The 13,708-nt window shown below is 35.2% G+C and overlaps 1 protein-coding gene across 1 annotated transcript; it reads left to right on the top strand.

Annotated features, from left to right (window-relative positions):
• The first annotated feature begins 748 nt into the window (after nt 1–748).
• On the top strand, nt 749–1,060 carry LOC129066893 (DNA polymerase epsilon subunit 4-like). The gene has a single exon (XM_054568636.1). The coding sequence runs from the start codon at nt 749–751 to the stop codon at nt 1,058–1,060; it is 312 nt and encodes a 103-aa protein (XP_054424611.1).
• The last annotated feature ends 12,648 nt before the right edge of the window (nt 1,061–13,708 follow it).

Genomic DNA, 13,708 nt, shown 5'->3' with positions numbered 1-13,708 from the left:
TTTCAGTCATAAAATTCCATCATAAAAATCACACCTGCGTGAAAAAAGTTTTTGCCAGATTCTGTCTTTTCCCCTCAGATAGCCATCCCAACCAAAGGACATTCAGTTCAATGCCTGGGACCATCAGTTATTAGGGCTTGTCACAAGTCAGAAATCATTCAAATATATTTCCTGCACCCTTCTAAAACTATAAATAAAAATGTTACACTATCATCTACTGAACAAAAGAATTTGAGCTTAAATGGCAGCAGTCAGGATTTAGGTTATAAATATTTTGTGATGATGGAAGTTAAGATATAGGAAAGGGTCATATTGAGAAAGACTAGAGCCTCCCTCTCTGAAACTATCTAAAAACAAGATGTGTTTTCCTCCACGATCCCATAAATCAAGAGGTCAGGTAACTGTAGGGCTTTGTATATAAGAACAACAAAGGTTGTATCTATTCATTGCTGTATTGATTATCAAATCCAATTCAACATTTAAAAAAGCAACATAAGGAGACTCAGTCCTCATTCTCATTCTTCCATGAAATATGAATACTTTCACATCTTTATCACCATTTTCCTATTTAAAAAAGCACCCATGAATGTGATAATTAACAAGCTTGGTAATAGAAATACAAGAATAATAGAAAGATGTCTGGACTTTGGGTCAAGAGACCTGGGCTCCACTTACAACACCATTCTATTAGCTGTGTGATCTTTAAAAAAAAAAAAATTGGCACACAGCACCTTAAAGACCAAGGGCGATGGCTGCTGGAACCACAGGCCCCTTGAGGAGGAGGGGTCCAGCGGAGAGGCAACAGCAACCCCGCAGGCCCAGCCACCGAGGAGTGAGCCCCCAGGCGTGCACCCAAGCTCATCTCTCCAAGCTGTCCCCCTCACCAGTGAAAGCCTTGGTTAACGTGTATCCTGTGGTGTGGAACTTCTTGTGGAGACTATTTGCAAGAGATGCCTACTGCTGTGCTCAACAAGGAAAGAAGAAAACCCTCCAGAGGAGAGATTTGGATAATGCAATAGACGCTGTGTGGAAGAATTTGATTTTCTGGGAAGTACTTTAAATTGATTGCTGAGCTATGCACTTGTGTGAGCCTTCACCTGCATTCTTCAGCTAGTCCTCTGCAGGCCTCAGCTTTGAAGAACATAGTCCTTGATAAACTTTTCCTGTCCTAACATCATGTAAGCTGAAATAAACAGAGGTCTCACCTGTGATTTTTTTTTTCTCTACAAAGCCTTCCACTGCTGTGTCTTCATTTCCTCCCTGGATGCAGCTGTTGCTGCTTGAGGAGAAGATTAATAAAATGATTTGTGCAGGCCGCTGAATAAATGATAGGACCCAGAATAAAGGTCTGTGATCAACTAGTTTGTTTCATAGTCTTGTCTTGGTTCTTGCCACCGTGACTGGAAAGCTACCAGGCCCGGTCACAGACAGTCCTGATTTTCCCTGGTGACCATTCTAAATCTCAGTTTTTATTCATTTATTTGTTTGTTTTTTCAGCATTTCATCAGAATCTGATTCCAAAATTTACTGGATACCAGTTAATGTCTTCATAAGTTCAAATAAATGTGATCCTAGATTTAAAACTAATTAAAAATTGTAACAGCTTTATTGATATATAATTCACATATCATACTCTTCACCTTTTAAAGTATGTATTTCAATAGTTGACAAATATCAACAAAATTATAGAACATTCTCATATTAGTGGAATCATAATATGTGGTATTTTGTGTCTGGCTTCTTTCATGTAGATAACGTTTTCAAGATTTATCTATGTGATAGCATGTATTGGTACCAATTCCTTTATTTTCATTTTTATTTTTAGTTGTAAAATATACATAACATTAATATCATTAAAAAATCAATTAACTTCTTTTAGCTTCAAATTCCTCTTTAGTAAAATAAGTTCTGCCCTACCTACATCACAAGCTTGTCTGCTTGTCATAAGGATTGCATGTAACAATGTCTATGAAAGTGTTATATAAACACACTTCATATGATGGTGTCACTTATCATCACAGTAATGACATTATTTCAATTTCCACAATTCCAGTTACACATAGTCAACTAAAATTTGAAAATATTAAAAAGAAAATTCCACAAATTAACAATTCACAAGTTTTAAATTGCGCATCATTCTAAGTACTTCACTCTATCTCATCATGTAACCACTGTATTTCACATCATCACAAGACGAAGCAGGGTGAGTACAATACAGTAAGATATTTTGAGAAAGAGACAAAGAGACTACATTCACATAATCTTTAGGATGGTATATTTTTATAATTGTTCTACTTTATTATTACTGATTGTCATTAATCTCTTACTCTGCTTAATTTGTACACGGAACTTTAACATAGGTTTGTATGCAGTTTCGGGTATCCACAGGTATCCTGTGGATAAAGGGGAGCTACTGTATATGACAAGTAATTATCCATATCCAGATCCATATCCATCCACTAATCACATCCATATCACAGATTGCACTCGGCTAATAAATATATATAATGCATATGCAGTGAATAGTAAGCAAGCACTAGCAGGATGAGGGCATGAAATGAATACCAACTGTAATGTTTACCCAAATTGTTCTTGAACAGATGGAAACCACAAGGTCTCAGCCATATCTCATACTCTCTGGGTCTCCCGTGTTTTAGGATGCAGCTTTGGCCCTTCAGCTTTTCAATCCTTGATGTGGTTTTCAACTACTTTTGCTACACTGAGAATCACTGTGTTAAAGGCTGCTGACATCCAGCTCTTGGGAGCTTAGATATTTGTTCAACCTTATGCAACATAGAATATGAATCATGATTCTCTTTGGTATCCTGCATTATGCCATTTATATTCTGAATTTAGGTTAGCCTGTCTTTGCTCTGTGGTGCATCGTTAATCTGGGAGACTTGAAACTTCTTGAAGGCAGTGGGGTGGCAAAACAAACTTTCTTATGAACAAGAGATAGCCAAAAGCCCAGAGATGCCAGGAAATTTTCACATAGACATTCATATAGAATCACACAGTATTTCTATAATACACGTAGAATAATTAAAATTACTTCAAGGTGCCTTGCAATATTTGGAAATAATAATGATTGCAAAACCAGGTAAGTGCTTGATGACAGTTATGGAGAAAAGATGAAGTGTCACAGATGAGTTCTCTTTTATTTTAAAATCTAATGTAATAGAAATAAATTATAAAGTCCAAAGAGGCATACAAATTCCAAAACTCAGCTAAGTACTACCTAGAGGCATAACCAAGTACTCTATGGCTTATTTTGTGGCTGCTTTCTTCACAAAATTCATGTAATCTATTTTCACTCTGAACTGTTAAAACAATATGTAACTTGAAACTGCACTAAATTTCTCCAGTAGTTAAAAGTGGTATCTTTAAAACCAAAATGTTTCTATGATAGTGCAGACAATTCAATTCCTAAATGCTCAATTTCTAATGATGATACCTAAACCCATAATGACCAAATTGGTAATTGCATGTAAACACCAAAAATAATTCAAGAGTTAATTTTCTATTTAATAGACTATTTAGGATCTTCAATTACCCATGTCCGTGCTGGTGTATAATTTTTTAATCATCTTACAGGTGTTATCCCTCTAACAGAGCTCTGCCTTTGTTATTTTGTTTTGCTATTTCAAGCACTGAGGTTATAGTCTGTTCTTTACTTTGAGAAATGTGTGTGATCCTGAAAGCTAATATACCAATATGTATTTACTCTGTGTTAGGCTTCGTACTCTGTTAGGCTGTGGCAAACACAAAAGATGGTCCCCACACAAGAATCAGTCAAAAATCAAGTTTATGAATAGCTAAACTGTGAAGCAGAATACAAATGGTCTTGGAAATCTAAGGAAGAGAGAATACTAAGGAATGAAATAGTTCAGTATACTCTCCCTGAAGGAGAGGACTTGCGTTGATTTTTGAAAGACAGTTTAGGATTCAGAGGGAAAGGTACTGGATTTTCAAGTGGGGAAAAGATCATGATCAAATTATTTGAAGAGATCAGTCAGAAGTCTAAACTGGAGATAAGCGGTGATGTTATAAGGTAGTGAGAGAGAAGCTTGGCTAAGCAGAAATCATTTTGTAAAATCTTAATACTTAATGCAATCAGCAAAAGGGAGCCATTAAGCTAATTTTGAACAAGGATATAACATGAAAGATTAGTATTTAAGGAAGCTTCAGGTGACAGTGACATGCATGGATTGAATGGGAATAATACCAAAAGCTGTGAAACCAGTTTGGAGACAGTTATAACCTAAATGATAGTATCAAAATCAGAAAGAAAAGATAACAGACAGAATATCCAGAAGAGAAACAAACCACTAGCTATCTAATTCAAAGCTCTCCTTTTTTTCAAATGAAAAAACTGAGGTTTTGGAAGGTTGTGTGGCTTGTACAAGTCGATCATTTTCCCAGTTAGCAGCAGAGTTGGTATTAAAACCTAGGTTTCTGGAGAAATTTTGAAGAAAGAAATTGCAGGACTTAATAAGAAAGTTTGGCAATATCAATAGAGATAAAAAAGCATAAAGCTTATCTCTGTGATTTAGAGTCGAGATGAGTGGTTTAACAGTGCCACACTAACGATGAAGGAGTTAAGGAAATTTGGGGTGGGGGGAAGCTGATGAGTTAGAATTTTATTTTGATGAATTTGAGGTGATGACAGAATATATAGGTAGGCATGTCCAGCAACAACTGGAAATAAGGAATAGCTCAGAGCTGACACATAGTTCTACAGCTCCTACCCAGACCTCTCTCCAAGCATCTAGTTTCATCATATATCCAACCACTCATTTGACACTGGCTCCTCCAACTTAAATCAGCCCAAACTGAATTAACTCAATTCTCTATCTGCATTAGTACCATTACCCATGCTGCTCATTCAATGGACAAATATTTATTGTCACTAAAGTCACAAACATGGGACTCATCTTCATCTCCTTCTTTTACCTCACCAACAGCAGCCAATCAATGACTAAATCCTAGTTGGTTTTTCCACCTTCCTATTTGTCCATTCTTATTACAGCCATCTTGGTTTAGATCCCTGTCACCTCATGCCTGGTTTATAGTAATAGTTTCCTACCTTTGCCCCAGATCCTATTTTAGCCTTCCTTCACATTTCTGCTCCTATTTCAAAACTGAACTTAAAAATGACATCCTCTATAAATTTTTCTGATCTTCTCTCACCCAGTAGAACTAATGAGCCTCTGCTGTGTGTCTTCTTTGTACACAGCCCACATTACTCTATTGCAAGTATACCTGAATGTCTATATCTTCCCCTAGACTGGATGGTCTTTGAAAGCAGGAGCCATATCTTATTCACCATTGTGTCTCCTAAAAGAGTGCAAAATTCCCAAATGGCTTATTTCAGAGACCTAGATGACAGTTAAGGTTCAAGAACAGATAGAGGCCATTAAAAAAAAATACAGAGAAGGACTATGACAAGTACTTTCCAAAAAGCCAAGGAAGAAAAGAGCTTTAATAAGAAATCATTCAAAGGGAGTAAAAAAAGGAAATCATTCACATTACTCTAACTGTGAGAAACTGAAGAAAATCCAAGACTCCAAAATAGAGCGCAATCTGACATACAATACATGATGCCAACAAAGTGTTAAATATGAAATATAGATGGATCAACGTTCGTGTAAAACAATGCTAAATGGAAAAGTAGAAGATAATGTTGTATAAGCTATTGATAATGACCTTATAAAAATATACGACCTTGGGACTTCTCACCAAGATGGAGGCATATATACACACACTTCACCTCCTCACACAACCATAAGAAGGATAACAACCAATATAAAAACAAACAAAGAGAGCTTCCAGAAAGTTGAACTGTATGGAAATCTAACAACCAAGGGGTTAAAGAAGAAACATTCATCCAGACAGGCAGCCAGGGCAGAGAGGACATGTGGCAAGGCAAAGCAGCTGGTATAACAGGCAATCCCACATTCAAATGCAGATAAAAACCAAGAGGGACAGTTGGGGAGTGAGCAATTCCAGCACCAGGGCAAACCACGCAACCCAGGGTTCCAGCACCGGGAAAATAAAGCCCTATAACCTCTGGCTGTAAAAACCTGTGGTGGTTGTGGCAGCAGAAGAAACTGCTGGTCTCTCAGGGAGTCTGTGCAAGGGGCCCACAGGGTCTTAGAGTGTTCACAAGCCCACCAGATTGGGGAACCAGCACCAAGACAACTTCTATAAGGGTGCCAGTCACTTCTGGGAAGCGGGGGAAGTGACTGAAAGTGGGGCGAGAGGTGAGCAAGTGGCATTTTTCCCTCTCTTACCCCTCCCCCACATACAGCACCAAAATTTGGCAGAGCAGCTTGCCCCACCCTGGTGAATAGCTATGGCTCTGCCCCTTACAATGTAACAAGTGCACCAACAAATTGAGGAGACAAAGAAATATGGCCCAAATGAAAGAACAGATCAAAACTCCAGAAAAAGAACTAAGTTATGAGGAGATAGCCAACCTATCAGATGCAGAGTTCAGTACACTGGTGATCAGGGCGTTCACAGAAGTGATTGAGTATGATCACAAAACAGAGAAAGAAGCAAAGGCTATACAAAATGAAATAAAGCAAAATGCACAGGGAACCAACTGTGAAGCAAAAGAAGCCAGAACTCAAATCAACAACTTGGAGCAGAAGAAAGAAATAAACATTCAACCAGAACAAAAAGGAAAAACAAGAATTTAAAAAAATGAGAAGAGGCTTAGAAAGCTCTAGGAGAACTTTAAATGTTCCAACATCTGAATCATAGGGGTGCCAGAAGGAGAAGAGGAAGAGCAAGAAATTGAAAATTTATTTGAAAGAAAAATGAAAGAAACTTCTCCAATCTGGTGAAGGAAATAGATATATAAGTTCAGAAAGCTCAGAGAGTCCCAAACAAGTTGGACCCAAAGAGGCCCACTCCAAGACACAACATACCTAAAATGCCAAAGGTTAAAGATAAAGAAAGAATCTTAAAAGCAGCAAGAGAAAAGCAGTTAGTTATCTACAAGGGCACTCCCATAAGACTGTCAGCTGATTTCTCAAAAGTAACCTTGAGGCAAAAAGTGACTGGCAAGAAGTATTCAGAGTCGTGAAAAGCAAGGATATACATCCAAAATTACTCTATCTAGCAAAGCTATCCTTTAGAATGGAAGGGCACATAAAGTGCTTCCTAGACAAGGTAAAGCTAAAATTCATTGTCACCAAGCCCTTATTATATGAAACATTAAAGGAACTTATCTAAGAAAAAGAAGGTCAAAACTATGAAGAGTAAAATGACAACAAACTCACAACTATCAACAACTGAACCTACAAAAAAGAAAACAGAAACAAACTCAGCAAACAACTAGAACAAGAACAGAACCATAGAAATGGAGATCACATGGAGGGTTATCAGTGGGGAAGGAGAATGGGGAGAATGGGGGAAAAGATACAGGGAATAAGAAACATATAGTAGGTACAAAATAGGCCTGGGGAGGTTAAGAATAGTATAGGAAATTAATAAGCCAAAGAACTTACGCGTACAACCCATGGACATGAACTAAGGGGAAGGGATTACTAGAGGGAATGGAGATACCAGGCAGAGGGTGACAAAGCAGAAAAAAAATGGGACAACTGTAATAGCATAATCAATGAAATATACTTTAAAAAATATGACCTTAAATTTAAAAGCTGAAGATGAATGAACATAGTTACTGTACTAAAATAAAGGAATTAAATATTTTTTCTGAAATATTTATGTTTTATTAAAATATTGACTTTTTAAAATCTTGGATGTCAGCACTGAATTCAATTTGAAAAGTTCAGAAAGTTAGTTATAATCATTCCTTACCTGGGCTTGATACTTACTACTCAAAAGTATACAGCACTGATTCCCTTTATAAAGGAACTAAACAGTGCATAAAAAAAACTATCAAGTCATAAAGTTGTGGCTTAATAAGTTCAAATCTTTGTTTTGTGGGTTTATTAAACAAAACATACCTGCACTGATCAGCTTAAATGTTATTTTATGCTTGTGGTGGCCCTCTCTTTAAAACTCAGATAATTGAGATATGATTTTACAGGTTCCATTTCCTGGATTAAAGTTTCCAAAAGTCAATTGACTTATTTATAAGTCAATTGCATGCTAAGTCAACCAATAACCACATATGGAAGATCTAATTTTAGGAGTAAATGTGTTCAGAATACCAAGTCCCCTTCTAACAAGACACCTACCCAGAATCATCATTGCTTCCTTGGGATATCATGAGATAAAGTCAGGTTTGGGTGTAGATAACAGGTTGAAATAGGAGAGCCAAATTAAAATGCCACAGGCAGGCACGGTAAATTAATGAATCAAATCAAGCTTGAGAGCACATGCCTGTCCATTAGAGAGTAGTATCTACTCAATTTCATGACAGGTTGCTCTAAAGAAATGCCAACTCAGTGTTACTACACTTTCACATTAAGCGAGAGAAGGAAGAAATTCAGATTTATCTGTGAAATCTTCCAATTCTAAATGTCTGTTGAATGAATGATAGGACTAGAGAATAATTGGGGCCTATAGTCCCATCTGGGCCTAGTTACAGCAGGTCATAGATTGAAGGTCATAGCTTGCAGATAGGTTTTATTTCACCAATGCAGTATTTTCGAAACCATTGAACTTCTGCTTTGTTCCAGGCACTGAGCTAAGAATAAGATTAGTAAGAGTTTTAAGGATACATCCCTCTGGTCACCACTCTGGATAAAATTCACAGAGGAAACCCAGGAGACCCTGTCAGACAAGCAAAAGGAGGACTAGCGTGTCATGGCATAGAAGTCAAGGGACCACAGAACTTCAGTGGTATAAGGACTGAACAATATTGTTAAAATTGAAAACTAGGAAGTTATAGGTGACTTAAGGAGAGATATTTTGTTAAGTGCTAGGGACATAGGTACAAGAGCATAAAGCAGAAACATAAATGGGAGAAGGGGAATTAAAGGCAGCAAATATGGATGAATCTTTTCAGAAGTTTAAATAATAAGGAGAAGAAATACATTATATAATAGTATAGAATAACATGAGGGAAAAATTTATTTTAAGAATTTTTAATAATGATAAAAACTTGAATAGGTTTGCAGTCTAAAGGGCAGCCCATCAGAAGACCTTTTCCTTGGAAAGGGAACTAGGGAATAACATACCTATTTAAAATAGTTTATTTTAAAGTATCTTCTGAGATAAAGACTTCCAACTTTAGAGAATAATGAGTTACTTGAATCCAAGCCTTTCCACATATGCCCTTTAAAAACCAAACAAACAACAAAAAACATTAACATAAAATCAATAAGGAACACAGACAAAACCACACATGACCCTTCAACATGACTAAGAGACAGAATACCATGATTATAAAGTTACCATAAATAGAAAAATAAACACAGCATTCCACACAAAACTCCCAAAATTACTGCAAGCTTGTGGAATTAAAGAAAAGGAAAAGGGAGGCTTCAGAGACTTAGTGAAAAAGAGGAGAGGAGAATAGAGGACAAAGATAAGGCACAAAGAAATTAACCCCAGAAGAAGAAAGTTCAACACTAAGTGCCAAAACCCTACAAACCAGACTTGGTAGTTCACAGCACCAGCTACAGAGAAGCGGCTAAAAAGGAAGAACAGAAAGTAACAACCTCCTAGAAAAATTGCTTCTGGGGAAGAATCATGTTAAATAAAGAAAGAATGGCACCGCTGGGAGGCATGACACATTAATAAAGTGATAGAAAGAAGAAAATTTGTATCATAAATAAGTTCTGGATTTTACTCAATGCTTTTTTGACATATAGTTATATAATCATTTAATTTTTATCCTCCATTTTGTTTTTGTGATGTTTATTGATTTGCAAATGTTGTACCAACCTTGCATCCTCTGAATAAATCTTACTTGATTATGGTATATGATCTTTTTAATGTATTGCTTAATCTTGTTTGCTAATATTTTGCTGAGCATTTTAGCATATGCATTCATCAGGAATACTGGCCTATAATTTTCTTTCTTTGTAGTGTCTTCACTTGTCTTTGGATTTGGGATAATGCTGGCCTGATAAAGAGAGCTTGGAAGTCTCCCTCTTAATGGTATATTTTTGGAATAGTTTGAGAAGGATAAGTGCTAGTTCTTTGAATATTTGGTAAAATTCACCTATGAAGCCATCTGGTCCAAGACTTTTGTTTATTGGAAGTTTCTCGATTACTGCTTGAATTTCATTAGTTATAATCAGTCTATTCAGGTTTTCTGATTCTTCCTGATTCAATTTTGGAAGATTGTATGTTTCTAGGAATTCATGCATTTCATCCAGGTCATCCAATTTTTTGGCATATAGTTTTTCATAGGATTTTCTTACAATCTTTTGTATTTCTGTAGTGTCAGATGTTACTTCTTTTTCATTTCTAATTTTAATTATTTGGGTCATCTCTTTATTTTTCTTTTTGGGCCTGGTTAAAGGTTTGTCAATCTTGTTTATCTCTTCAAAGAACCAGATCCTGGATTCATTAATCTTTCGTATTTTTTTTTTAGTCTTGCACCCAAAAATGATACAAATTCTCAGCAAAGTGGGAATAGAGGGATTGTACCTCAACATAATAAAGGCCATATATAACAAATGCACAGCCAACATCACACTCAATGGGCAAAAACTAAAAATGTTTCCGTTAAAATAAAGAACAAGATTGAAATGTCTGCTTTTCAAACTCTTATTCAACATAGAACTGGAAGTCCTAGCCACAACAGACAAGAAGAAATAAAAGGCATTCAAATGGAAAGAAAGAAGTAAAACTGCTTCTATACCCAGATTACATGATATTGTACATAGAAAACCCTAAAGACTCCACAAAAACAACAACAGATCTAATAAATGAATTTGGCAAAATAGCAAGATACAAAATTAATATTCAGAAATCAGTGGCATTCTTATGTACCAATAATAAACTCTCAAAAAGAGAGGTTTTTAAAAAAAATAAGGTACCTAGGAATAAATTTAACAAAGGAGGTAAAAGACCTATACTCAAAAAATTATAGGATACTGAAGAAAAAAATTGAGGAAGACACAAATAAGTGGGAGCACATACCGTGTTCATGGATTGGAAGAATTAACATCATTAAAATGTCCTTACTACCCAAAGGATCTATATATTCAGTGTGATTCCTATTGAAATTCCAATGACATATTTCACAGATCTAGAACAAATATTCCAAAAATGTATATAGAACCAAAAATGACCTCATATATCATCACCAATCCTGAGGAAGAAGAACAAAGAGGTATCACAATACCTGACATCAAACTATACTACAAGGTCATTATAATCAGAAGAGTCTGGTACTGGCATAAGCACAGGCATATAGATCAAGGGAATAGAATAGAAAGCCCAGAAATAAATCCATGCCTTTATGGTCAATGAGTATTTGACAAAGGAGGAAGGAGAATATGTTGGAGTAAAAACAATCTCTTCAAAAAATGATGTTGGGAAAATTGAACAGGTACATGCAAAAAAATGAAACTAGACCAACTTACACTATACACAAGAATAAACTCAAAATGGGTTAAAGATTTATAGTCACAAAACCATAAAAATAATAGTAAAATCTCAGACATCTTCCATAGTGATTTTTTTTTTTTGCCAATATATCTCCTTGGGCAAAAGAAACAAAGGAAAAAATAAACAAATGGTACTACATCAAACTAAAAAGCTTTTGCACAGAAAAAGAAACCATCAACAAAATGAAAGGGGAACTCACTGCATGGGAGAACATATTTGCCAATGATACATCTGATACAGGGTTAATTTCCAAAATATATATAAAGAACTTATACAATACTACACCAGGAAGACAAACAACCCAATTAAAAATGGGCAAAGGACCAGAATAGACATTTCTCCAAAGAGGACATATAGTTGGCCAATAGACGTAAGAAAAGATGCTCAACATCACTAATCATCAAAGAGATGCAAATTAAAACCACAATAAGATATCATTTGACACCTGTCAGAATGGCTATCACCAATAAATTAACAAGTGCTGGTGAGAATGTGAAGAAAAGGGAACCCTCACACACTATTGGTGGACATAAACCAATGAAGTCACTATGGAAAATGATAGAGAGTTTCCTCAAAAAATTAAAAATGAAACTACATTTTGACCCAATGATCCCACTTCTGGAATCCTAAGAAACTCAAAACACCAATTCAAAAGAATATATGCATGTGTATGTTCATTGCATCGTTATTTACAATAGCCAAGATCTGGAAACAGCTCAAGTGGCCATCAATAGATGAGTGGATAAAAAAGCTCTGGTACATTTACACAATGGAATACTACTCAGCCATAAAAAAAGAAGAAGAAAAAGAAATCTTACCCTTTGCAACAGCATGCATGGACCTGGAGATTATTATGCTAAGTGAAATAAGCTAGTCAGAGAAAGATAAATACCATATGATCTCAATTATACATGAAATATAATTAACAAAATAAATGGACTAACAAAATAGAAACATAGACATGGACACAAGGAACAGACTGACAGCTGTCAGAGAGGAGGGGTTTGAATTACTGGGTGAAAGGAAGTAAAGTAATTAAGCAAAAAAATCATATCTATTACATATATGTAAAACTATATAGGTAATATTACTATATATGTAGTAACATAATCCATGTATTATATATATGTGCCATATATATTATATAAATGTTGCATATATAATAAAACATTATATATATATAAAATACAAAGACACAGAAAACAGAGGGGTGATAGCCAGAGAAAAAAGGAGGTGGTGGATAGGTAGAAGTGGGCAAAGGGGAAAATAATGGGGACAGAAAGAAACTTTGGGGCAGTGGACATGCAACGCAGTGTGCAGATGATGTTTTACTGAGTTGTACACTTGAAACCTGCATCATTTTGTGAACCAATGTCACCCCAATAAGTTCAATTTTTTAAAAAAAGAAATTTTTAAAATTCTACAAAAAAAAAGACCAATTCCTCCATCTGCACCAGCACTAGTAATATCATTGATCAAAAAGACTGAACTTTATTATACTTCAGGAAACACTGCTCTTAAATTAGAAACTGTATCCAAAAAATGCCTAGAAGTATAAATAAACAGCTTCTTATAAAGCTATGGTACAAAAAAAAGAACAATTGCATTTCAGTTGATGAAAATTTTTCTCTCTCAAAAAAAAAAAGAAGCCACAAGGCAGAAGAAACCCTCTGTTTTTTCCTAACTGAATTAAATAGCATCAAATGAACAATTTGAAAATTAAAAGAAAATTAGATTTAGAAATTCAAAAATTAAGAATAAAAACACTGAAAAATAAGCATGGGAGTTAATTAAATGTAGAAACTGGTATAAAGGACAAAACACCCCAGAAAATAAGAATAAATTATAACTTATTCAAATTAATACTTAATAAGGAATGTTGAAAAGGCAGAATAACAACCAAGAGAATTGAAATAAGATAAAGAAGATGGTATCAGAAAAAATGTTTAAAATGGAAGACAGAAAAAGAAAGTTCAACATACTTGTAGTAATTGGAATCCTAGTAGGAGAAACACAAAATAAAACACCAGAACTAAAATTTAATCAAGGAAAATTTCTGGTAATGAAAGAGAACAAATTTTACACATTTAAAGGTATCACTGTATACATAACAAAACTAGATGAAACAATCCTAGTAAAACTACTGGACTTCATAAACAAAGAA

Source organism: Pteronotus mesoamericanus, unplaced genomic scaffold (assembly GCF_021234165.1).
Source record: "Pteronotus mesoamericanus isolate MK-2021 breed Mesoamerican mustached bat unplaced genomic scaffold, CSHL_Meso_final contig_20, whole genome shotgun sequence".
Classification (NCBI taxonomy): domain Eukaryota; kingdom Metazoa; phylum Chordata; class Mammalia; order Chiroptera; family Mormoopidae; genus Pteronotus; species Pteronotus mesoamericanus.
The sequence above is the reverse complement of the archived record's forward strand: the minus strand, read 5'-3'. Positions and strand labels throughout refer to the sequence as shown.